The sequence below is a fragment of the Bufo gargarizans genome, chromosome 7, assembly GCF_014858855.1.
Source record: "Bufo gargarizans isolate SCDJY-AF-19 chromosome 7, ASM1485885v1, whole genome shotgun sequence".
In the NCBI taxonomy this organism is placed as follows: Eukaryota; Metazoa; Chordata; class Amphibia; order Anura; family Bufonidae; genus Bufo; species Bufo gargarizans.
The window spans coordinates 187112017-187139976 of NC_058086.1; the positions used below are offsets into that span (position 1 = coordinate 187112017).

General features: G+C 44.3%; 2 protein-coding genes across 3 annotated transcripts in view; one reads left to right on the forward strand and one right to left on the reverse strand.

The window, feature by feature from the left end:
* The window catches only part of LOC122943972 (deoxyribonuclease gamma-like), a 28503-nt gene extending 14329 nt beyond the window's left edge, over positions 1-14174 (reverse strand). Inside the window, exons 1-2 of the mRNA XM_044302155.1 lie at positions 13952-14174; positions 9671-9759 (exon numbers count right to left, since the gene is read on the reverse strand). Of these exons, the coding sequence (XP_044158090.1) occupies positions 9671-9759; positions 13952-14083 (221 nt within the window). The 5' untranslated portion in view covers positions 14084-14174. The remainder of the gene's footprint in view (positions 1-9670; positions 9760-13951) is intronic.
* Positions 7740-27960, forward strand: part of LOC122943971 (monoacylglycerol lipase abhd6-A-like) — a 47378-nt gene continuing 27157 nt past the window's right edge. The window contains exon 1 of one of the 2 annotated variants that reach the window (XM_044302151.1): positions 7740-7822. The gene's annotated coding sequence lies outside the window, so the exon portion shown is untranslated. Of the gene's footprint in view, positions 7823-26451; positions 26681-27960 lie in introns of those variants that run through there. The other variant, XM_044302150.1, reaches the window with a different exon arrangement.

Below are 27960 nucleotides of genomic sequence, written 5' to 3' on the forward strand. Positions count from 1 at the left end.
TCTCATAAATATTTTGGACCCTGTCCAACGGAAGGACGGTTTTATATGGGTCACTCTAGACGTGTCCTCTCTATATAGTAGTATCAAACATGACTTAGGGCTACTAAGGACAGCGATACAGATGGATTAGATATGGAGATGAGCGCCCCCCCCACCGCCGCCGGCCCGCCGCCGCAATTACATCCAGGGCCGCGCCCGCCTGTTGTGATCGGCGGTGCGGCCCTGAAGGATAGAAAAAAAAAAAATTTGGCCTGGTTGTTCTAGGGGGGGGTCCAGACCCGCTGGACCCACCCCCCCCCCCCCCCCCCTGTAGGTGCGCCACTGAGTGGATCCCAAATTCCTACCAATCCCTCTGCAGAAAAAAAATGGTTAGGGCAGCTGTAACCAACACCTCCAATCTCATCTCATCTCATTGATTGGACTCCAGTTGGCTGACACCTCACTCCAATTAGCTCTTGGAGATGTCATTAGTCTAGGGGTTCACATACTTTTTCCACCTGCACTGTGAATGTTTACATGGTGTGTTCAATAAAAACATGGTAACATTTAACTCTTTGTGTGTTGTTAGTTTAACCCCTTAGGGACACAGCCTTATTACACCTTAGGACCAGGCCATTTTTTGCAAATCTGACCACTGTCACTTTAAGTGGTGATAACTTTAAAACGCTTTGACTTATCCAGGCCATTCTGAGATTGTTTTTTCGTCACATATTGTACTTCATGACACTGGTAAAATAAAGTTAAAAAAAATATTTTTTTTTGCATAAAAAAAATGTCAAATTTACCAAAAATTGGGAAAAATTAGCAAATTTCAAAGTTTCAGTTTCTCTACTTCTGTAATACATAGTAATACCCCTAAAAATTGTGATGACTTTACATTCCCCATATGTCTACTTCATGTTTGAATTATTTTGGGAATGATATTTTATTTTTTGGGGATGTTACAAGGCTTAGAAGTTTAGAAGCAAATCTTGAAATTTTTCAGAAATTTACAAAAACCCAATTTTTAGGGACCACTACAGCTCTGAAGTCACTTTGCGAGGCTTACATAATAGAAACCACCCAAAAATGACCCCATTCTATAAACTACACCCCTCAAGGTATTCAAAACTGATTTTACAAACTTTGTTAACCCTTTAGGTGTTGCACAAGAGTTATTGGCAAATGGGGATGAAATTTGAGAATTTCATTTTATTGCCTAATTTTCCATTTTAACCAATTTTTTCCACTAACAAAGCAAGGGTTAACAGCCAAACAAGACTGTATCTTTATTGCCCTGACTCTGCCGTTTACAGAAACACCCCATATGTGGCCGTAAACTACTGTACGGCCACACAGCGGGGCGTAGAGTGAAAGGTGCGCCGTTTGGTTTTTGGAAGGCAGGTTTTGCTGGACTGGTTTTTTGACACCATGTCCCATTTGAAGCCCCCTGATGCACCCCTAGAGTAGAAACTCCATAAAAGTGACCCCATCTAAGAAACTACACCCCTCGAGGTATTCAAAACTGATTTTACAAACTTTGTTAACCCTTTAGGTGTTGCACAAGAGTTATTGGCAAATGGGGATGAAATTTGAGAATTTCATTTTTTTGCCTAATTTTCCATTTTAACCCATTTTTTCCACTAACAAAGCAAGGGTTAACAGCCAAACAAGACTGTATCTTTATTGCCCTGACTCTGCCGTTTACAGAAACACCTCATATGTGGCCATAAACTACTGTACGGCCACACAGCGGGGCGTAGAGTGAAAGGTGCGCCGTTTGGTTTTTGGAAGGCATGTTTTGCTGGACTGGTTTTTTGACACCATGTCCCATTTGAAGCCCCCCTGATGCACCCCTAGAGTAGAAACTCCATAAAAGTTACCCCATCTAAGAAACTACACCCCTCAAGGTATTCAAAACTGATTTTACAAACTTTGTTAACCCTTTAGGTGTTGCACAAGATTTAATGGAAAATAGAGATACAATTTCAAAATTTCACTTTTTTGGCAGATTTTCCATTTTAATATTTTTTTTCCAGTTACAAAGCAAGGGTTAACAGCCAAACAAAACTCATTATTTATGGCCCTGATTCTGTAGTTTACAGAAACACCCCATATGTGGTCATAAACTGCTGTATGGGCACACGGCAGGGCGCAGAAGGAAAGGAATGCCATACGGTTTTTGGAAGGCAGATTTTGCTGGACTGGTTTTTTTGACACCATGTCCCTTTTGAAGCCCCCTGATGCACCCCTAGAGTAGAAACTCCATAAAAGTGACCCCATCTAAGAAACTACACCCCTCAAGGTATACAAAACTGATTTTACAAACTTTGTTAACCCTTTAGGTGTTGCACAAGATTTAATGGAAAATAGAGATACAATTTCAAAATTTCACATTTTTGGCAGATTTTCCATTTTAATATTTTTTTTCCAGTTACAAAGCAAGGGTTAACAGCCAAACAAAACTCATTATTTATGGCCCTGATTCAGTAGTTTACAGAAACATCCCATATGTGGTCGTAAACCTGCTGTACAGGTCACACGGCAGGGCGCAGAAGGAAAGGAATGCCATACGGTTTTTGGAAGGCAGATTTTGCTGGACTGGTTTTTTTGACACCATGTCCCATTTGAAGCCCCCCTGATGCACCCCTAGAGTAGAAACTCCAAAAAAGTGACCCCATTTTAGAAACTACGGGATAGGGTGGCAGTTTTGTTGGTACAAGTTTAGGGTACATATGATTTTTGGTTGCTCTATATTACACTTTTTGTGCGGCAAGGTAACAAGAAATTGCTTTTTTGGCACCGTTTTTTTTTTTTGTTATTTACACCATTCATCTGACAGGTTAGATCATGTGCTAATTTTATAGAGCAGGTTGTCACGGACGCGGTGATACCCAATATGTATACAATTTTTTTTATTTATGTAAGTTTTACACAATAATTTCATTTTTTTTTTTTTTAATGTTTTAGTGTCTCCATAGTCTAAGAGCCATAGTTTTTTTCAATTTTTGGGCGATTATCTTAAGTAGGGTCTCATTTTTTGTGGGATGAGATGACGATTTTATTGGCACTATTTTGGGGTGCACATGACTTTTTGATTGCTTGCTATTACACTTTTTGTGACGGAAGATGACAAAAAATGGCTTTTTTTACACCGTTTTTATTTTTATTTTTTTACGGTGGTCATCTGAGGGGTTAGGTCATGTGATATTTTTATAGAGCCGGTCAATACGGACGCGGCGATACCTAATATGTATACTTTTTTTATTTATGTAAGTTTTACACAATGATTTCATTTTTGAAACAAAAGAAATCATGTTTTAGTGTTTCCATAGTCTAAGAGCCATAACTTTTTCAGTTTTTGGGCGATTATCTTGGGTAGGGTATGATTTTTGCGGGATGAGATAACGGTTTGATTGTTACAATTTTGGCGTACATGCGACTTTTTTGATCACTTTTATTACCTTTTTTGGGAAGTAAGGTGGGCAAAATTCCAATTTCATCATAGTTTTTAATTTTTTATTTTTATGGCGTTCACCGTTCGGGTAAAGTAACATTACCGTTTTATAGATCAGGTCGTTACGGACGCGGCGATACCAAACATGTGTAGGGAATTTTATTTTTTTCATTTTTAATCAGTGATAAATGTGTTTTTTGATTTTTACTTTATTTTCACTTTTTCCACTTTTTTTTTTGACCCAGACCCACTTGGTTCTTGAAGATCCAGTGGGTCTGATGTCTGCATAATACAGTACAGTACAATATATATTGTACTGTACTGTATTTTACTTACACTTTGTCTGAACAGATCTATGCTTTCAGCACAGATCTGTTCAGAACCATGGACAGCAGGATGCCTGAGAAGGCGTCCTGTTGCCATGGGAACCTTCCCCGTCTGCTCAGTAGTTGCCAGAACTGCGCAGACGGGGAAGGGTAAGGACGGGGCTTGGGGGGGCTGCCTGGAAGCTCTCTCCCTCTCCATTCGGGGGGCTGCAAAGGCACAGCAGCCCCCCGATGGGAGAGGGAGGGAGCTCCCTGAGCTGTTAACCTTTTCCATACAGCGGTCCGTACGGACCGCTGTATGGAAAGGGTTAAACAGGCTGACATCGCATCACCGATGTCAGCCGTTTATACCAGGGTGCCAGCAATGTGCTGGCACCCTGGTATACCCACTAGACGCCAACGATTATGCAATGGGAGGCGGGCGGGGGATCGCGATCCCGCGTACCGCACCGCCCGCCTCCCGCACCGCCCGCACCGCCCGCACCGCCCGCAACCCTCCCCCTGCACCTCCCACCGTGTGAAAAATAACTCAGGGGTGCAGGGGGGAGGGATACTGGAAAAAAAAATTAATCCTAAAGTTTCTGATCCCCGCGGTCAGGGACCGCGGGGATCAGAAACTGCAGAAATCGCAGCAAACCGCAGGTCTGAATTGACCTGCGGTTTGCCGCGATCGCCGACATGGGGGGGTCACGGGACCCCCCCGCGCATTTAGCCTAGGTGCCTGCTCAATGATTTGAGCAGGCACCGGGTTCCGATCACTGCCAGCCGCACGGCAGTGATCGAAAATGCACAGGGCGTACATGTACGCCCTGTGTCCTTAAGTACCAGGGCACAAGGGCGTACCTGTACGCCCTGTGTCCTTAAGGGGTTAAGCAGACTGTGATTGTCTATTGTTGTGACTTAGATGAAGATCAGATCACATTTTATCACCAATTTGTGCAGAAATCCATATCATTCCAAAGGGTTCACATACTTTTTCTTGCAACTGTATATATATAAATGAGGCAAGTAAGGTGCCCAAGGGACTGTTACCAACGTTTCTGGAGCCCAGCCGCGCCCACTGTGAAGGAGCCCAGCACCGCCCGCATCCTCCGAATCTCCTCCTTGCTCCCCGAGGTCACCAAGAGCATTTCAGGATTTTTGGCCGGAGAGAAAACTGCAGCATGCTGCGGTATTTTCTCCGGCCAAAAAACTTAACAGAGACTGAACTGATGCATCCTGAACAAATTTCTCTCCATTCAGAATGCATTGGGATAAAACTGATCAGTTCTTTTCCGGTATTGAGCCCCTAGGACGGAATTCAGCGCCGGAAAAGAAAAACGCTAGTGTGAAAGTGCCCTTAAATGTCAACACTAAGTACCATTAATTGCAACACTAAGTATGTTGTGTATCTCATTTGCTGCACTTCCTGTAGATTGCAGTACGTGGGATGCACTACTAATACTTTAAAAACAAGGATCCGTAAACATTTATCCGATGCGAATAATGAGAATGCACTGAACGCCTCTGCAGTTTCCAGACACTTCCGTGATGTCCACAGGGGTGATTTATCTTTTTTTAACCTTCTGTGGAATCGAAAGGGTTTTTAAACCATACAGAGGGGGCGATCATAAGAAAAAACTACTAGCAAGGGAAACTTTTTGCATTTTTATGCTTGAAACCAGATTCCCAACAGGTTTAAAGAGGAGACAGGACGTTCTATACCACTGTTAACATCAGGGACTTTATGCTTATCAATTTATTGCTTTTGTTTTTAGTGTGTGTTTTTAATTGTATTGCAAAAGCACCTCAAGAGTGTCTGAACAGTGCTCTACAGGTGAAACTAGAAAAATTAGAATATCATGCAAAGTTCATTTATTTCAGTAATGCACCTTAAAAGGTGAAACTAATATATGAGACTCATTACAGGCAAAGTGAGATATTTCAAGCCTTTACTTGTTATAATTTGGATGATTATGGCTTACAGCTTATCACAGGTCCCCTTTGCTCAGGGGTATGGACTAATTAGCTGACTAGAGCGTGACACGTTGAGCCTAGAATATTGAACCTTTGCACAAAATTCTAATTTTAAGCTGCATTAATGCAATTCCTTTTAATTAGCATTACTGAAATAAATGGACTTTTGCACAATATTCTAATTGTTCGAGTTTTACCTGTATATTCTTGCTTTGAAGATTTACTGAAGTGTATTTTATTCACAGGTGGTTGTTACCCTGAGGCTAACATTAGGTTGCCTCCCACATGTTATTTAAACTTTTCTCCTGATAGGTGGATCCATTTTCTAAACGTGTATTTTAACTTTTGTATGTTCATTATCATACCATTCTTTTGACAAAGGGCCTGGGTGCCCAAAACGCGTCAAGAAGATGATGTTTTTTATTTCTTGAGTGTTTACTTTTTTCTACAAATAAAGTGACCAGTTTGGAATATGGCAGTGCAGTTATTTTTCTCAATCTATACATAACCCACTATCATATATTCTTTATAGTGTGCATTTTATAATGTATATATTAGGGACAGATACGCCTTATTTATTTTGAGAGCAGATATATAGTACTATTTTGGGGGTAGATATATCATGTGTTTTTAGGGGCAGATACTTATACCATACATGACCATATGCTAGGAATGCATCATTTTTATCATTTTATTATATTATTATTAATATTATTATTATATTACCAGCATGCCTCATCTTAGCCTAACCTAGTACTACAGTATGACCCTTTTTTTTATTTTTTCATATATTTTTTTTCTAGGGTTTTTATGGTTCACCTATTTATTTATTTATGCATATACTGTTGAAATGATCCTTCTATTTAATGAGGCTACATTCCCCTTTCTCTATCTTATACTCCTGAATATATGTAGAGGTTTAGGTCAAATAAGACGCTCTCTCATCCCCCAAATATACTCACTTTACATGGACATTGTTATTCCCCTCCCCATCTCAGTTCCCCGTCCTGGTAGCGCATGCCCCTTGTCGGTAGATGGGCCCATTTTCCGGCGCTCGGCCGCTACATCTTTTCCATCCGGAAGTCAAGTGGGCCTCTGCGTTGCACGGATGCGTTCCATCGGCAGAAAGTCGCGGACTTCCGGTCTCGGCTGATCCACGACACCGCCCCCCATTCTCTATATCCCTACACTTTTTTAGGAGAGGCACATCCCTAGTATTTATTAGTTTTATGAGAATATGAATAGCCATATGATTCAGAAATAAATTATGCTAGCCACCCAAAAACGGACATGCGTTCCACTGTGGAACCCATTTTCCCCGAAACTGGAATTGACGCAATATCCCTATCCCGCCTCCCCACGTGCATGTCTCAAGCTGGCACACATTACACAGCGGTATATAAGACCCATATATTTGACACACTCTTATATGCTTATGCTTTTTATTGTATTTGTATATTGACTGCTCCTGAGGGAGGGGGTACTTGCTAAGAAACCCCCCCAAAATGCTATGAGTCTTGATACAAATAAAGGTAACTTTCCAGAAGTGCCTTCCGTGGTGACGGCGGTTCTTCCAGAGATTCTACAAGTGATCCTGGCAGGGGAGTTAAGCCTATGGGTGTCTTGAGCTTATCCCATAGACTATCAACCCCAGTGAAGTGAGTCACTCATATATATATTTGCTTTTATTTATGCTTTTATGCATTGATTGCTTTTACACACCGGTTGCTTTACATCGTAAAGCTTTGGACAACATCTTTCGGAGTTTTACGTTCTCCTTCACCTCACTTTATTTCCACAGTATTATATCTGGGTGATTGGCGCCCTCTTTGTGGCTGGGTTTTTTCTTTTTCTATGCTTTACTCAGTAGCCATTTGGTCATTGTGTCCCTTGTTAGTATATCAGGCAGGAAGGGCACGGTGAAAAGCAGTTGCACAACATTCTCTTGGCCAACAGAATGGGAAGATATTTAAGTGGTCACAGGGTGGAGTCCATGGTGGGGGCTGGGACACAGGAACATACAGACGACATGAAACTTGGGAGTCTCACTCTTCCTGCCATCCCCTGGACCAGCAACACTTGAGGAGCAAGCTGCTATATGTGTGTATGTATACAAGTATAATATCCCAGTAGACTTTGTATGTGTACATATAGATATTTGTAGTCTGCGATTGTATTATAGATATGTAGATTATATATATGCTATTTTTGCAAGGGGGGGCTTTGGGTTTTTATTTTTTTTTCTGTTACGGCGCTCACCACATAGAAAATGTTTTTGATATTTTAATAGTTTGGACTTTTCAGATGTGGCGATATGTAATATGTTTATTTATTTATATATTTTATATGTAAAATTTGGAAAAGGGGTGATTTCTACTTAATATTTTAGTGTTTTTTTTTAACCTTTTTTATTTTTACTTAATAACTATTTCCCCCCTTAGGGGCTATACCCTGGATCTTTTCATCCCTTGTCCTATTCGACCTGACAGAGCTCTATCAGGGTGAATAGACTTTATACTCCCTGCTGCTCTGTGCACACAGCAGCAGGAAGCGGACTATGGCAGCCAGGGCTTCAGTAACGTCCTGGCTGCCATGGTAACCGATCGGAGCCCCAGGATTACACTGCTGGGGGCTCCAATCAGAAGCTGCCACTGCACCACCAATGAGGAGCAGGGGAGGGGACCCTGTGGCTACTGCCACCAATGTTTTTAATAGTGGGGGGGGGGGGGGGTGCACTGCGCCACCAATGATAATTAACCTTTAATACAGATACAGGAGGCAGGTGCGGCAGAATCACATAGCCGGCACCCGACCTCTGACAGGGAGCTGTGATCAGCGGCAGTTAACACTTCAGTTACCGCACCCGCCTCATGTATCTGTAAGAGGACCTTTCATGGGTCCGGACTTTCTTAACTAAGTAGCAGGACATGTAGAGCGGCGCCCAGGGATCTCCCTGCACTTACTATTATCCCTGGGCGCCGCTCCGTTCGCCTGCTGTGCCCCCGTTACCATCTCCTGCACTGTATGCTAATTACTACTATCAGAACACCAGGGAGGAGACATCAGCTTCTCTCCTGGGCGTTCCTTCTCCCTGGCTGTAGCGCTGTCCAATCGCAGCCCAGAACTTTACAGCCAGAGAGGGTTTTTTTTTCTCCCTGTGACGTTCTGCGCAGTGATTAGACAGCGCTACAGCCATGGAGAAGGAACGCCCAGGAGAGAAGCTGATGTCTCCTCCCTGGTGTTCCGATAGTAGTAATTAACATACAGCCCCTTTAAGGTACCTAGAGTTCTCTTCTTCAGGGTGCTTATTCTGGAGATAGACATGGAGGATGCTAATCGTCGCTGGTGATTTACAGCCACTGACTAGCCAATTAATGGCTCAGTAGAGTAAAAAAAAAAAAAAAATATATAACATTTGAATAATCAAAATCACCCATATGTTCCCTCCATGTCAGTTTTGAAGGAAGTTTTAAACCAGCCCCTCCCCCCCTTGCCGCCACCACCAACAAAACCCTGAAAAATGCAACTTCTTAAAGGTGTTGTGCACTAATTTCCAGACCTCTCAGACTGGGGGGACACGCGTTGATGACCATGCTTACTTGATTTTCAGCACTAGGTCCTGGCTCATTCGCTCCCTGGTTTGACCACACTGCAACCAATCACTGGCCGCAGTGGGGATCTGGTCCCCTTGTGTCATATGATAATGTGACAGGATGCAAAGGGGAGCAACGGCCAGTGATTGGCTGCGTCGAGCAGGACCTTTACATGGAGGGACCTGAGACCAGCAACGGAGACTGGGGAGCTAATGAGGTGGCACCCAGCACTGGGGATGAAGTAAGTATGTTCACCTACATGGGTGCTGCCAGTCTGAGACGTCTGGAAATTAGTGCAAAACCCCTCTAAATTTCCTGGTGCTTCGCCACCTCCATGTACCACGACGATGGGACCTTACCTGTTCAGTTTTGTCATTAGTATGTTAATCGCTTTGTTCTTGCTGTCTTTGATCTCCATCAGTAGCATTATGTCGCAGCGAGATATAACCTAGGATAAGAGATATAATTGCCAACAATTCCGTTACCGAGTCATCATTTCATGGTGGACAGAGCAAAAAAAGCGGCACTATTTTTCCCATTAAAAAAATGGACTGGGGGGGGGGGGTACATTGGACGAGCGGGTGTCTGGATTCTGCTTTTGCTCAACTTTTCAAATATTTTGCTTTCTTTCTTATAAAAAATTACTATTGAGCGGATATCCAATGCGATGCTAATGATTAGCTTGCAGCCTGGAATGCGGTAATGAAAAGATATACCTTTGACCATGGCAACTAATTACGGTAGTAATGACGCATTGTGCCCAGTTTGAACAGACTTCAAAGAATGGGCAAGTTGGCATCTGTTGCCCAAATTGAATATCCCCTATGTCCTGAGTTCACCTTCATGGGGGTCAGTTGAGTCTGAGGCATGTGCCCTTGCAGGAGCAGAAAAGACTATGCCAGTTTACATCTTTCTGCTATTTTCTCCCTTTTGCTTTTTTTGTATGCCTCCTCATTTTATTTTTATGTTTTGACGTTGCTGAACTAGGCACCTTTTTCTTGTAAAATTTTGTTTATTAAATTTTACAGTAAAATAAATTCAAATACAACAGAACAAGCTTTCCCATGATACATAGAAAGAAAGTGAAACTTGTAAATATATACTCAGTAATATGAATTGGAATCCTAATTCAGGAAAAGATTAAACCATGTTTTCAGGTGAGTTGCGTTGTAACATAGGAAAGAAAAACACAAAGAAAAGAACACGGGGTGTTAACCCAACAACAAAATAACAGTGCAGAAACAACCCTTAAATTTGAGAAGAATAGTATGAGCTGTCTCGCCAATCATCCCATCTATGGTGATATATATGTAGCTTGTCCTGGACCCTAGCAATAGACTGTTCAAAAGAGCAAGTGGTATTAACTGCCTGCCACACTTCCTTAATATGGGGCGTGTCTACTGATTTCCAGTGTCTGGTGATAACTAATTTTGTGGCCATGACAATATGTGCTACAATAGATCTAAAATTGTTAGGTAGGTCTTCCAGGCCTAATAAGAGGAGGGCTAACTGTGGGGTGAGAGTTATATTGAATTTTAGAACGCTCCTAAGTAGGACCTCCGTAGCTTTCCAGAGGGGTTTTATGATAACACAGTCCCACAAAATATGAAGAAGCGTCCCTTTCCTGCCACACTGTCTCCAGCATCTATCAGTGGAATCAGGAAACATAATATGGAGCTTGCTCGGGGTGTGATACCACCTTAGATAAGTCTTAAAAATTACCTCCTTATGTTTTGTACTATGAAAAAATTTGTGAATGTTTGCAAAGGATGCATGCCATTCTGACAGTTCAATAGAAATTCCTAGGTCTTGCTCCCATTTGACTATGTGGCCGCTTGTGGAAGAGTTAAGGGACTCCATCAATTGTGTATAGAAAACAGATATGCCCCTCTTTTTCCTAAACAAATTTCCAATCAGAATCATATGGGGGAGTTTCGGTTTATCTCTAATCAGCTGCTTATTGATGAAGTCTCTAAGGTTGAGATACCGATAAAAATCATCTCTATTAAGACCAAATTTGATTTTAAGTTCTGAGAAGGACAGGAATTTTCCCTTGGCATAGAAATCTTGTAGGGATTTTATCCCTAAATTCTCCCACTCCTGTACAGGGATTAGCTCTACTTGGTCTTTTAAGAAGTCAAGTGAGCAGTCAGATAATGGTGAATATATTTTCCTCTTCCTTATGTTGATGAAGGATTTCCAGACCGTGTCTGAAAATCTAATCACATTGATGTAGGGGGGGGGGAGAGGTATTCCTAAGATGGGTGCCAACAGCCTAGTTTTCAATGATTCCAGACCACAGATATGTCTTTCGATCTGTATCCAGATCTTCCCCTGACTATTATACCACCAGTGTGAAAGTTGGTCTAGTACTGCTGAATAGTAATAAAATTTGATATGTGGAACCCCCAAACCCCCTTTCCTCTGATGCCTAAGAATGGTCTTAAAGGCCACTCTGGGTTTTTTATGATCCCATATGAACAGTCGTAGTTTAGCATTCAATGACACGAAGTATGAATCAGGAATTTCAACCGGTATTGACCTGAAGAGATACAACAGTCTGGGCAGTAGCAGCATCTTATACGCCGCTATCCTACCCAGCCATGATACCGTATTTTTTGAGAATTCAGCCATGTCTCTACCCATTTCAGAGGCTAGTTTAGGATAGTTGTTTTCAAATAACCTTGTGGAAGGATGCGACACCTGTATACCCAGATATGTGATTTGAGACTTCTGCCAATCAAGTCTAAACCGTTGTTTAAGTTCGTGTAACAAACCCGGGTCTACATTGATAGGCAGGGCTTGGGATTTCTCCTGATTAATTTTGTAAAAGGACAACTGACCAAAATAGTTAGCAATGTCAAAAAAGCTAGGCACCTTTTTCTGTTAAAGCTTAGAACTTTGGTTTGTCCTTGTATGCTCTAAAAGAATCCATAGCCTTTCAGAGAGTGTTTAACCATTTGACTGCTCGAGTGTGTGTTTCGGGCTACCTAAACCCCCCCCCCCCCTCCGAATTCACAAGGTGGTAGCAGTGTGTATTTGTGGAATGTGGACAGTGTTGCTTCATGCTCAATTTGCACCCTGAGTGGAAACCAAGTGCAACGTTGAGTAGCTGGAGACAGATTAACCCATTGCCGCTGTTCCTGCATTATGTGCTTGGAAGGGCATACATGGCAGACACCATCAGAAATTCCCATAAGGGCAGGGTTCCAAGCTCCAAATGATGTCCATCAGCCCCATCTTATACAGCCTCCATCTTGATACATTTTTGACACCTAAAGAAAGCTCCTTCAACACAAGCGCATAATTACATATTAACAAGGACCCTTTAATTTTGTAAGTTTTAAATTGTGCACCTCCATGGGGCGATTGGTGGGCAGGGGATGGCAAGTTGAACACCTAATTTGCCTGGGCACCTGGCAGCAGTACCATCTATATTTCTAGTACATGATAATCTCATGTGCCATTAGGGCCCAGGTGTCAGACTCGGAATGGTCTACAGGGGAACAGGTGAATCCCCTAGTGGGCACCTAGTCCCCTATTCCCTGCACAAGTCGCACATTGCAGAGTAGTCTGAGCGCACCACATATGGATAGGCAGTGTACAGCTATGTAAAAAAAACAAAAAAAAACTGCACCTACGGTAGTTATTGTAGAAGCAAATGGGTGGCGGAAATGACTTGTAGGTAATGAGTCAGGCTAGCGGGTATCCTCTTTCCCCAGGGACCTGCCCTCATAAAGTAATTATCTTGTAGCATCTTGCTGCTTCTGCATGTAGCTTTATACTGACCCCCCAGAATGAATTTCACTGGTGGGCTCTTGGCACCATAGTCCGACGCGGCCAGGCGTGAGTGCAGCTTTTGCTCCCTTAGGATAAATGCGCACGATGAGGATTGCGTGCGGATTTTCTGCGCTCAGGTACATTGTATTCTATGAGAATATGAAATCCTCATGCACACGATGCTGATTTTTTTTCCGCACGGATGTTGACCTATGGTACGGATTTTAAAATCCGCAGCATGTCAATTTATTTTATTTTTCCTGCCCGGATTTTCTCCATTCACTTCCACGGGGACAGTAAAACCAGCACCAAATGATGCGGATTGACCGCGCGGATTTCCCTGCGAACGCCTGCAGATTTCAGTGCGGATTGTCTATACATAAATCCTGAACATGGGCATTTACCCTTATAATTCCACCCCTCCACGTTTGTAATGAACACACATTTGGTGGAAAATCGAACACTGCACATTCCAGAATTAACCCATTTCCAACATTATTCCAAACATAAACATAGCAGAAGTACAGATGCTTCGTTTAGGATGATAGATTATAACAAAACATGGCAACAGTTTTACTGTCTTTTTCCAATATGCAGTCTAATTGCTACGGTTCTTATACCACCAATGCCCATATCCCTATCTACGAGGACATGCATCCTCTGGCAGAACCCAGGGCTGTTATCTTCCACCGCTGATGTGTTTGCTTGTGTGGAGATATACAGTAATTCCTGGTTCCTTCCACAATGTCACATCAGAGCCAATCATCAGGGTTATTTTGCCTCTATGTAAAGTTGGAGGAAGGTAGGTGATGCATAGCTCTGACTTGCAATGCCCACAGTATGGTCTGAAGAGGACTCACCTTCACAATGACAGTCATCGCTTCTGCTTTGGCACACTTTGCCTCTCCAAAAGTCTGAACGTTAAAGGAACAAATTCGGAACGATGCAGCATTGGTGAAAGAGAGAGTTAGCAGCAGAGCAACAAGCTTCATGGTTGAGGATCAGACAAGATGTGTGCACAGCTGCCCCGTCCCTTCCGAAGTGTGGTGTGAACAGGAACTAGAAGTTCCTCAGATTTTAATCATTGCAGTTTGTTTTGCTTGGCAGGTCCCTCCATCTCCCATCAGTACGCGAAGATCCCATATTTATATGGAGAGATTTATTAACTGATAGGCCTGGAATAGGTCTTCTACATTCAGAAGACTAATTAAAATTCATTGGCCTTAATTCAATGTAGAAAACAGGCACAAGATATGTGTGCACAAGGTTCAAGATGCTAAAATTACACTAATGTAAGAATATGTACATTATATAAAATGGAAGACTCAGAACGGGGAAGCCACATTAGACCTTAGTAGGTGGTCACCTCAGAGGCATGATAACTGGATCGTAGGAACGACTAGCTGGGATTGGGGGGGTGCATAGATGGGTAAAGTTAGAGGCATGTCTAAAAAATTGTTGAGGAGCATCCAGCTGTTGTCCCTTCTTAGGCTTTTCAAAAGTTGGGAGGTATAGGTAATGTATTGTAACGTAGATGTGTAGGGACCATCGTGCTTTTGGTTCCCATGCAATGCCTCAAGTGGAAGTTCACATCATGAACCCTGTAGAGCTGGCAGGACAGGAGCAACGCTGTCATGTGGCACAGGGTAATAAACATGTCCACTGATGTACCACAGAGTCCTACAAAAGGCCCTCTTAGATCTCAGTTTGCATTTTTCATCAGCTTAAAGAACATGCCATTCAGACGGAGAACATAGCCCAAACTGTGCCTCTGATTTTACGTAGAGGGACAGATCCGGCTCAAGTTGTACGTAAGCTCTTGGGTAACAGAGCTCACATCAGACCCCTGTTAATCCCAGTTTGACAAATGTAAGGTGCATCTCCCAGTGTAAACAGGGGCAATATACAAACTGATCTTACCAACAATCATTAGGACCCCCCAGGGGTGCACCTAGCCTTTCTGATGCCTGGGCCGAAAACTGAAACTGTGCCAATTTCTTAACCTACCCCCTTCCCTTCAGCCTATGGCCCTTCGGCGGCCCCTCTCTTGCCCCTATCTGGTGCTGCCTGAGGCGATCGCCTCAACTGACCTCATTGGTGGTGCACCCCTGGGACCCCATGCAGTTCGCATTGGTCTAAAAGGAACATGAATAAGGGATCAACTTCCTGGTTGCCATGTGACTGCGGTCCTGTCATGCCTTAGGGCAGTGAGATGTGTCCTGACATCAAAAGGACGTGTGACACTAATCAGTTCATTTTCTACCTCCACATATTCAAAATTATCTGTGTAAGGCCTCATGCACACGACCGAGGTGTGTTTTTCAGTCTGTAAATCGCAGATCCACAAAACACGGATGGCGTCCGTGCGCAGCACACAGCACGGACAGCCTTCAATATAAATGCCTATTATTGTCCGCAAAGCGCGGACAAGAATAGGACATGTTATATTTTTTTTTGCGGGGCCACGGAACGGAGCAATGGATGCGGACAGCACACGGAGTGCTGTCCGCATCTTTTGCAGCCCCATTGAAGGGAATGGGCCCGCATCTGAGCCGCCAAAACTGCGGCTCGGATGCGGACTAAAGCAATGGCCGTGTGCATGAGGCCTAAAGCTTATATTACACTGCCAGATAATCTTTCAGATCATCTGTAACAAGCGTTCGTATGAATGCTCGTTACGATGGTCTGGCAGTGTAATACTGCCGCCAATTAATCTTTCAACAGGTTTAAAAATCCTTATTTGCCAGTGGCAGATCGCGGTGTCTAATCATGATTTGCTGCCGGCATAACTGATTACTCCTCCCCATACTGCTAGCAAGCAGGAGATTGCCGGGAAGAAACACCTTCCCTCCCAACAATCGCCTGCGTGATCTACAGGTGTAATATTGGCTTAACTGGATTTATAACAGACACAACTTGTGCTAATGTCCATTAGTGCAATTCAATCAGAATTTCAGGAAAAATTAGTTTTGCCACAAATCCGAATTTCCTCTCGCTAGGAATCATTTTTTTTACCTAAAATGGCAGCTACATTAGTTACAAAGTGAAAGTAAGAAGCCTGGGAACACGATAGGACTCATAGTGCCGTGCATCCAGCCAATAATCAGATAGCCATCCCCTGTGATGTCACAGCCCTATAAAAGCCTCATCGCACACCACGGTCTCCGCCATTTCACTGAGAACTAAGCATAGGGACAGACATGCCAAACGCTAGGGACAGTGTTTCACAAAGCTTTTAATTGCAGAATTTTGGATAGAAAGATTACAATGACAGTGTAGGGAGATCGTAGGGAGAGTTTTTAGACACTGTAGGGAGAGCATAGGGAGACTGCAGGGACAGCGCAGGCTCAGTGTAATCGCCCTGTGCATCTTGTTCAACTGTTGCGCCATTCATACTCAATCTGTTCTGTTATAGATAGACTTACTGTGCATCAGACTCATTGTCAACAGGCGGTCTAATATAGAGGAGCGTTTATCTAGTTCACTTGCTGCGCCATTCATACTCAATCTGTTCTGTTATACATCAGACTCATTGTCAACAGGCGGTCTAATATAGAAATACATGTTAAATTTTTACAAGGATATGCATACCACTGGGCCTTGCTACCATATTGTACTGTATGCCACTGTTGTTGACCCCCATACTTACTCTGTTATGGGGCCTCTTTTGTCCCTGTTTGTTCGTGTTGACATCATAGTTTATTTTTCCCTTCTTCTAAACTGTCTGAAGAACAGAAAAAATAAAGGATCTTGTATTTTGAGCATCCATATGGTCTCTATCACACGGTCATTATTTGTTCAGTATTTGTAGGCCAAAAGCAGGAGTGGGTCCAAAACACAGAAGAGATGCAAATATTCCCATTACGTCTTGTCTCTGTTTGGGAACCACTCCTGTTTTTGGCTTACAATTACTGATCAAAGAGACCATTAATTGAGGACCAAGGGACGTATTTGTCCCATGGTTTTAATTGCCTATTTTTTTTATTTGAGTCAAAATATTAGTTCTTATCAACAAATGGATCTAGCTTTTTGCCAGTTATTTCATGAAATGGCTTAGTTACAGCAACTGAAGTGTACGAACTTCAGTTGCTGTAACAAAAAAATTTAGCTTTTTTGGGCCTTCCATTAAAAGTGACCTAAATAGTCACATTTGTCCCGTGTCATAACTCCTCCCCCAAAAATGACACAAGTGTGGAAATGGTTTTATTTATTGTTCAAATACATTCTTAAATGGAAAAAAATATAATTATTTTTATATTGATGATGGTAAACTTATGGTCCTCAAAGGGTTAAAGTCCTGCGTGCGCATTTTTCCTTGTTAAAAAAAAAACTGATTTGAGACATAAATGGCAAAAAGAGATGAAATTTGAGCACAAGTCTTCTTTCACACAGTCCGTATTCTGTATCCGTATTTTGATCAGTATTTTAAAGCCAAAAGCAGAAGTGGGTCCAAAACACAGAAGAGAGGCAAACATTTCTATTCCATTTTATCTCTGTTTTGGACCCACTCCTGGTTTTGGCTTTAAAATACTGATCAAATACTGACCTTCTGAAAGAGGCTTTATGGATGCTCAAAATACTTGAGCTGGGGATTCATTTGCTGTGTGCGGGGGATTGATTTATGCTGCAGGACCAGGTCGGGATTCCTGCTTCTCACCGATCCTGCGAACCTGCTGTAATTTTAACAAACGGTTCGGCAGAACCGGCTGGATCCCATGCCTGGCTGTGCAGATGAGTGGTCATTTTCACGCATCACAATCGCAGCATGTTCTTTATTCTGCGTTTTTCACGCAACGCAGGCCCCGTAGCAATGAATGGGGCTGTGTGAAAATCGCATAGCATCCACAAGCAAGTGCGGATGCAATGCGATTTTCACGCATGGTTGCTAAGAGATGATGTTAGCAAATTGATTTAAGTCAATTTACTGTATTATTTTCCCTTACAGTATAACATGGTTATAAGGGAACATAATAGCATTCTTAATACAGAATGCTTACTAAAATGTTGCTTGAGGGGTTAAAAAATAAAAAAAATTAACTCACCTTATCCACTTGAGGCCGGCATCGTCTTTTTTCTTCTTTGAGGACCGGCAAAAGGACCTTTGCTGATGTAATCGCGCTCACCACAAGCCAGTACATTCTAATACTGTATGGAGTACTCGCTCCGTATAATATTAAAACAAAGTTTTATGCAAATCGACTTTGGATGTTTCATCCAAAGTCGATTCGCTCATGCCTAGACCTGAGGGTAACAGTGACCTGTAACACTGACGCAGAGTAAATCTACAGCTAACAGAAGGGATTAAAAAACGTGTTTGGACTGCCACAACATGCATTAAAAGAACTTTATTTATTTTCTCCACTACTTTATTGGCGCTGCCTCCATGTCTTTATTTTGTTCCACTAAGGAGCCGTTACACTGCAGGGGTGCGCACAGGTCTTTCGTTTTATTGAAGGCTGCTGTATGCTTTTCTTTTTCTTTGACAGAAGAGATCAGCTCTGAATCTTGGTGCCCTGCACAGTGATTTAGATAGTGATACATTACATCTGTAATACTGACGACACAGTACCTACAGAATGGATTAAAGGGGTTGTCTAGGTTCAGAGCTAAACCCAGACATACCCATAATTTCACCCAGGCATCCCCCCTGATGTTGGCATCGGAGCATTTCATGCGCGGATGAGCTCCCTTGCCCTGCACTGGATCGCGCAGGGCAAGGGCTCTATTATTTACAATAACACACTGTCAGGTGGAGGCTTCTGCCCAGTGTGTGTTCGGTGACGTCACCGGCTTTGATGGTCGGGCTTTAGCGCTGCCCTAGCTGTTTTACAGGCTAGGGCAGCACTAAAGCCCACCTACCAGTGTCGGTGACGTCACCAGGCTCACTGCTGGGCGGAAGCCTCCGCCTGGCAGCCCCATGGAGAGCCCGGTTCGTCACCAGAACTCCAGAAAATACCTTTGCCCTGTGCGATTCAGCGCAGGGCAAAGGAGAGCATCGGAGCATGAACTGCTCCGATGCTCAAGTCAGGGGGGCTGCCAGGGTGAAAATGGGGATATGTCCAGGTTCAGCTCTGAACCCGGACAACCCCTTTAACTACGAATGTGGGTGCACCAGAACATAATGCACACAGCAATACACTCTCCTGCAGCAAGCCTTCACACTGGGATGTGGCAATGGGATGAATATAATTAGGCAGAGTGGCCTGGGTATACCAAAACTATCGCAATTCGTGACAAATGAATTCATAATGAATCAAATTTCTTGTCGAACGTCGGCGAATCGACCAAATCAAATTTTTAAAAAACTTTGCTCATCACTAATGTCCTTCATCTGTTATCTGAACAAAATTCATCCTTATATTTATCTGTCTGTCTGTTATCTATCTATGATCTGTTTGTCTGCCCGTCTGTCCATTCAGGACGGACACTGCACATAGAGGAGAGGTTATTGAAGAAGCGCTGTGAGCATGTGCGTCCTGTATTACAAGGCTTTACTACAGGACGTAACCAACAGCGACTGAAACCAAAACAGATTGGCCACAGGATGCAATGTTAGGCTAAAAGTTATTAGTAATAACTTTGGAATAAGGCCTCATGCACACGGCCGTTGCAAACAACGGGTCGACAATCCACGGCCGCCGGCCATGTGTACCACATATCACGGATGTGGACCCATTGACTTGAATTGGTCTGCAATTCCGGAGAAGCGGAACAGAACACCGGAAGCACTACGGAATTCTTCCGTGGTGTTTCTTTCCATTGTTCCGCACCGCAAATAAATATGACATGTTGTATTTTTTTGCGGTGTGGACAGACCACGGACCCATTCAAATTGAATGGGTCCGGCCCGCTGCATGGATGTTGCTTGTGCATTGGGGACCGCAATTGCTAGGTCTACACTACGACATTTGTCGCGCGACAGATAGGGCGCAACATTTGTAGCGCAACATTTTGTTGCACCAATGTCGCGCGACAATTTTTATAATGGCAGTCTATGGTGTCGCAGTCTATGGTGTCGCAATGTGACATGCTGCGACTACGACGCAACAGTCACTGAAAAATCCATCTCGAATGGATTTTCTGCGACTGTTGCGTTGCAGTCACAACATGTTGCAGTGCGACACCATAGACTGCCATTATAAAAATTGTCGCACGACATTGGTGCAACAAAATGTTGCGCCCTATCTGTCGCGCGACAAATGTCGTGATGTAGACCTAGCCTTATATTAGTGGCTCAGCCCCTTACTGTTCATGGCGGTTGGGTTTGGCACAGTTTGCCATCCAGTATTTTTTTACAGATCAGCTTAATGGGTATGTTCAAAAGACAGATTTTTGGTCCGGATTCCATGCCAAAAAGGTGTGTCGATTTTTTCCATTAATATCAATGTGGAATCCACGTGTTAATTCAAGCATTGTTTTTTTCTGCTTTCTGTTTTAAAAAGAATCCGCGCCCAGAACCCCCACAAGAATTACAATGTACGCCAAAACCGCATCCAAAACCACGTTATAAAATGCGTCAGCAAAGAAAAACTGCATCTGCATCAGTGCAGAAAATATTCAGTGTGAACATACCCTTAATGTGCTTTATGGATGTATTACTGTACATGCAGCCACAAGTGACCTGGCAGAACAGGTACATGGCTGGCGGCACACCTGGAGTCACGCTGGAAGCGTCTACGAAGGAAAAGTCATCATCCCGCTTGAAACCAGTCTGATGAGCTTAGTTCCGCTCACTGCCAGCGCTCTGTGCCAAGCTGCTCCTGAAAACCCAACTTCCTTTTTCCTTTCCGCTGTCAGTCCTGCTGGGAATAACTTGAATGTTGCTGACAATGCAGTTCCCTGTTAGAATTTCAATCATTATTCAGTGGTTGATAGGGGAAACGTGAACAGTGGTCCACAATGCACGGGCACCGGCCGTGTGCCCACTGTTTGCGGATGCAGACCTATCCACTTGAATCGGTCCACAACCCGCAAGATTCAGTCGGCACCGCAAAACATTATAGCCAATTACCTGCCTGTGTAAAAGAACCCTAAGGGCTCGTTCACACAACTGTATATTTGTGTCTGCATCTGTTCTGCAATGTTGCAGCTCAGATGCGGACCCATTCACTTCAATGTGACCGCAAAAGATGCGGACAGCCCTCCGCGGCACCGCAAAAAAGAGAGCATGTCCTATTCTTGTCTGCATTTCTATGGCTATTTTCACATTAGCGTTAGTAGGGTCCAGCAGGGGCATGTTTGCCATTCTGTGGCCGGACTCCCGTCCCCATTATAGTGAATGAGACCGCAGCAGACTTCCACGTAGGCAAGCGTTAGTACGGATCCAACAGGCTGTTCCCCTGCCGGACCCTGCTAATGTGAAAGTAGCCTATCATAGGCCTGTTCCGTTCTGCAAAATGCTGAACGCACACGTCCAGTATCCACGTTTCGAGGCTCTGCAATTTGCGGACTGCAAAAACGGATTTGGTTGTCTGAATGAGCCCTTAGGGTCCAGCCACACAGTCGGGATGCAGTTTTGGAAGCCACAATCAGGAGTGAATTATAAAAGGAGGGTACAATTTATTTATTTTTAATTCACTCCTGGTTCCAGCTTCCAAAACTGTAGAGATGAGCGAATTAGTCAAAAATTAGATTTGGCTGCTTTACCGAATTCTAAAGAAAAATTTGCTTAGTGACAAATTACTTTGTCTCACATTTCTTTGTAAGTAGTGGGTGCAATGACAGGGAGCGCCCCCCGCCCCCCATCATAGTACCCCTCAGAAGCCGCCAGTGACGTACATAGAGAAGGGCCCCATAGCAAGGATCAAACCAGCCCCCCCCCCCCCAGGACAGAAGGGTTTCCACCTAAACCTCTTTCATTGACCCTTGGGCCATTTTTCCACTGCCTCGTTTACTAAATGTGTTCCTTTAGGCTGAGTTCACACGGGCGAGATTTCCGCGCGGGTGCAATGCGGTAGGTGAACGTATTGCACCCGCACTGAATCCGGCACCATTCATTTCTATGGGGCTGTGCACATGAGCGATTTTTTTCACGCATCACTTCTGCAATGCTTTAAAATCGCAGCATGCTCTATATTCTGCGTTTGTAACGCAGGACAGGCCCCATAGAAATGAATGGGGCTGAGTGAAAATCGCAAGCATCCGCAAGCAAGTGCGGATGCGGTGCGATTTTCACTCATGGTTGCTAGGTGACAGTCTATTCACTGTATTATTTTCTCTTATAACATGGTTATAAGGGAAAATAATAGCATTCTGAATACAGAATGCTTAGTACAAGGGCAATTGAGGGTTAAAAAAATAAAAAATAAATTAACTCACCTTGTCCTCTTCATCGCGCAGTTCCCGGTCTCTTCTGATGAGCTGTCGGCTAAAGGACCTTTGGTGACGTCAGATCACATGCTCCAATCACATGGTACATCACCACGGTGATGTACCATGTGATTGGAGCATGTGATCTGACGTCACCAAAGGTCCTTTAGCCGACAGCTCATCTACCAGACCGGGAACTGCGCGATGAAGAGGACAAGGTGAGTTAATTTATTTTTTATTTTTTTAACCCTCAATTGCCCTTGTACTAAGCATTCTGTATTCAGAATGCTATTATTTTCCCTTATAACCATGTTATAAGGGAAAATAATACAATCTACACTACAACTAACCCAAACCTGAACTTCTGTGAAGAAGTTCGGGTCTGGGTACCACAGTCGGTTTTTTATCACGCGAGTGCAAAACACATTGCACCCGTGTGATAAACACTGAACATCGGAACGCAATCGCAGTCAAAACTGACTGCAATTGCGTACCCAATCGCGCGGGTTTGCCGCAATACACCGGGACGCATCCGGACCTAATCCGGACACGCCCGTGTGAACCCAGCCTTAGGGTCCATCCACACGTCCTCCAATTTTGGAGGGAGGAGTCCTGACCGAGTTTTCACCTCCAGTAAAAGAGGAGATAATCCCAACTAAGGGCTCGTTCACACAAACGTGTTAAGCCTGTGCCCGTGCTGTGGACTGCAAATTGCAGTCCGCAATGCACGGGCACCGTCCGTGGGGCAGGCGCATGGAGATCGCAAACCCATTCACTAGACTGGGTCCGCGATCCTTCCATTCTGCAAAAATATAGAGCAAGTTCTATCCTTTTGCAGTGCGGAATCCCAGAAAGCACTCCATAGCGTTCCGTTGTGCATCTCCAGATTTGCGGACCCATTGAAATGAATGGGTCCACATCCGTGATGCGGAATGGCCACGGAACGGTACCTGTGTATTGCGGATCCGAAAATGCGTTCTGCAATATGGAAACGGGCATCACACGTTCGTGTGAACGAGCCCTAAGACTGGGCCCCCTCTTGCCCTGGGCCCTATAGCAGTCGCAAAGTCTGCCGCTATGGTCGTTACGCCCCTGGATGCCGCGTTCACAGCTGATCGCGGCATCTGATGTAAATAACTCTTAAAAAAAAAAATATACAAAAAATATTCATACTAAGGGCACTTTCACACTAGCGTTATTCTTTTACGGTATTAAAATCCGGTAAAGGGTCTCAATACTGGACAAAAAACGCATCGGTTTTGTCCTAATGCATTCTGAATAGAAAGCAATCTGTTCAGTATGTATCAGGATGTCTTCCGTTCCGTTCCGTCCCTTGTACGGTATTTGACCGGACACAAAATACCGCAGCGTGCTGCAGTATTTTTTTTCGGCTAAAATCCCAGAATAATACAGTACTTGCCATAGAGATGTATTAATGCCGCGTTGCCGGATCCGGTTTTCTGGTCTGTGCTGGGATATAGGAGGAGCTAGTCTCACTTTTGATCTTTAAAAAAAAAATCCATACCGGATCGGTTATTCCGGACGATAACGGATGAGACTAATCCGGTATATCAGTGTTCCCCAACTCCAGTCCTCAGGGCCCACCTACCAGTCATGATTTGAGAATATCCCACAGAATGAATGCCTGAGGTAAGTCCTGATGCATGGACACTAATTCTATCACCTGCTCAATACTAAGGAAATCCTGAAAACATGACTGGTAGGTGGGTCCTGAGGACTGGAGGTGAGGAACCCTGCGGTATATCACCGAATGCACACGGCTGTGGTATCCCGGCCTGGCATCCTGCTGACAGGAGGAGCACACAGCGTAATTGGTTGCTATGACGCCGTGTGCTTCATGCCTCTGCTGCACTACAGTAATACACTCGTATAGATCATACCAGTGTATTATTGTAGTGCGGTGGCGGCGGCATGAAGCACACGGCGTCATAGCAACCAATGACGCCGTGCGCTCCTCCTGTCAGTAGGATGCCAGGCCGGGATACCACGGACCGCTCACGGCCGTGTGCATTTGGCCTAACGGATCTGGAAAAAAACATATCCGTTTGCATACAGTTTGCCGTTGCCGGACCTGCCTGCCGGATTCTAACAACGCTAGTGTGACAGTAGCCTTACCCGATCCATTTGCTCGAGACAGGCCGGCCACCACCATCTTGCTTGAAGATCATATGTCACCACACATGGTATTTCATGCGACATCTTCAAGCAAGATGGGGTCAGCCGACCCGTCGTGAGCAAATGGATTGGGTAAGTAAGATTTTATTTAAATTATTTTTTTTACACAAGATCGGGTTAAATCAGTTCACTAGCACGATGAAATTCGGCTTTGTGGCGAATCGAATTTACAAAGAAAAATCATAGAAATAAGATAATAATGCACTCGCATGTGAATCCGCCCCTTTTTTATCCTGGGAGTAGCATTTGCACTTTTGTCCTCCCTATCTCATAGAGCGCCTTGATTAGGTGGTACATATAGGTGCGCTCGCTCCTCCTCCATCCTGATGCAGCGCACCATATGTGCGGGGTCTGCGCTCCTGAGCATAGAAGCCCAACGGCTTGGGTAGGTTTAGCGTAGGACCCGCCTGACCTGAGACCACCTTGGTGCTGGGTAGGCGGGCACAGATGTGTTTTGATCAATATATATATTGGCTAAGGCCTCTTTCACACTTGCGTTGTCCGGATCCGGTGTGTACTCCACTTGCCGGAATTACACGCCGGATCCGGAAAAACGCAAGTGTACTGAAAGCATTTGAAGACAGATCAGTCTTCAAAATGCTTTCAGTGTTACTATGGCACCCAGGACGCTATTAAAGTCCTGGTTGCCATAGTAGGAGCGGGGAGCGGTATACTTACAGTCCACACGGCTCCCGGGGCGCTCCAGAGTGACGTCAGAGCGCCCCATGCGCATGGATGACGTGCAATGCGATCACGTGATCGATGCGCTTGGGGCGCCCTGACGTCACTCTGGAGCGCCCCGGATGGTAAGTATGCTGCTCCCCCGCTCCCCTTTATCATGGCTGCCAGGACTTTAGCGTCCCGGCAGCCATGGTAACCACTCTAAAAAAGCTAAACGTCGGATCCGGCAATGCGCCGAAACGACGTTTAGCTTAAGGCCGGATCCGGATCAATGCCTTTCAATGGGCATTCATTCCAGATCCGGCCTTGCGGCAAGTCTTCAGGATTTTTGGGCGGAGCAAAAAGCGCAGCATGCTGCGGTATTTTCTCCGGCCAAAAAACGTTCCGTTCCGGAACTGAAGACATCCTGATGCATCCTGAACGGATTTCACTCCATTCAGAATGCATTAGGATAATCCTGATCAGAATTCTTCCGGCATAGAGCCCCGACGACGGAACTCTATGCCGGAAGAAAAGAACGCAGGTGTGAAAGAGCCCTAAGTGTCTCAGATATTATCACATCAGAGTGAGGGCTTTGTCCATATATAATGCTTGCATCTACTTTACTAAGTGCAGTATTATCGTATTTCTGTGATTTTCTTCAATAAGATGGCCAGGGACATCCGCACATTTACGCACCATACCGTGCAAGATGTTTTTATCTTAGTTTTTTCAGTGATTTTTTATTTATTTTTTTGTTTATGTAGAATCGAATTTATCCTGAAATTCAGAACCAAGTCCACTTTGTCGCCTTCGATTCGCTCAACACTACAAAACTGCATCAGGAAACCTGACCTCAGGGGCTGCTGACCACATGCGGCCCAGCGTCCATGGCAACCACATCATTTTGTGGGCGGCCATCAGCTGACGTGGCATGTGGCCAGCAGCAGCACGGGGCAGTGCCCTCCACCATATGACCATGCCAATCAAATCCCAGCTGACATTTCTCCAGAGCAGAATTGGAAGCGGAAGAAGCGATCTGATTGGTTGGCTAATTAGGCTGCCTGTCTCCAATCCCCGGCGCCATGCAACAGTTCAATGACAAACTCAACTCTGCTACATATGCTGAGGCTACGACAAGAATCGGGATTTCCAGCAGCCAGCCACTGCAATGCTGACACTCCGGGGGGAGGGAGGGGGGTAGATGCCGGTGCGCAGGGTGTCCCTCCGATGCTACACACACCGGCGGAGACTTCCTATCCTCTGTGCTCCGCCAGCGGCTCCCGCAGTGACACTGCCATCTAGTGGCGGCGGGCGGTAATTTCCGTCGGCTCGCTCTGTGATCTGTCAGTGCGGCATTTCCGGGTCTGATCCTGCAGTGAGATCCCGGGACTGACCGGAGAATTCTCTGGAAACAGGGGCCGGTAGGTGAGCGGCTGTGTGCCAGGTCTCCCTGCATGCAGTGTCCCCATCACCTCCGTGTATTGTGGCATCACTTTGTATCTGTCAGGGTTACATTGTATCACTACTACTTCATCATCCTCCTCTCTCAATCTCCGGTGCTCCCCCCCCCCCTTTTTATTTCTGCTGTCTGTGCCATGTGTGACAGCTGTCATTGCCACCTATAGCACATGTCACATTGTGTCACTATTACGTAAAACCTGCGCTCTCCGGCTGTCACTTCCACAGTTAAGGAGGTCGCTGCCGTAGATCTCGCCCATTGTCCGTTTTCGCCATTAGGAACTATTTATCGCTTTACGTAACATTACATCTAACCGTAGCTGGCGCTAAGGAAAAATATCCAAAAATGTCCACGCTTTCCGTAGTCACTTACCGGATACGTATTTAGTAATTTGCATGCGTCAGTATAATTGTACATACATATATATTATATGTCCAGAAAATGAATGGCGCTCTAGTAGGTCATGACCCAAAAACTCCTTTATTCACCCGTGCGGTACAACGTTTCAGCTCAATACTAGAGCCTTTTTCAAGCTTGAGTTATTTGTTCATGACCTACTGGAGCGCCATTCATTTTCTGGACTATTTATTGGGGTAAGAAGTCTATTCCCTCAAGAATGTGCACCCAACCTTTCACTTTTTACCAGTGCCGCCATTTTTCTCTGATTGAGATATATATATATTTGACAATTGAGCCTCCATTGGCGAACTGATAGGACATTGGACGGATCGGAGAACCTCAGCTTTAAGTGTTGCGGTTTATTTTATGTAGTGTCGTTATACGGTATATCTGCTCATCTGTTATACAATGTATGCTCTATTTAGTCATTTTCTCTCAATATTATAATTAGGGCTCATGCCCACGACTGTGCCGCCAGTTCCTTGCATTGGGGACCGTAGTGCTTCCGTTTGGGTTCTGTGCCTCCGTTTCTCACGGAACCTTCCGGATTGCGGACCCATTCAAGTGAATGGGTCTGCATCCGTGATGAGGTGCGAAAACGGCCACGGCCTATATATTGCTGCCCCGTTATTTGCGGAAATATGCTGAGTACAGCAGTATTATTTGTACTCTTAGTAAGTACATTGTAAGCTTTTTGGAGCCATAGGTGTTCCTGGATTGTAGATAAGAAGGTTCTGACACCTTAATCACTGAATATCAAAATTAACCCTACTCTAAAACATACCCTTTATTGGTATAAAATATACGTTAAAACCACTAAGTTGCAATAGAAATGTCAAATAT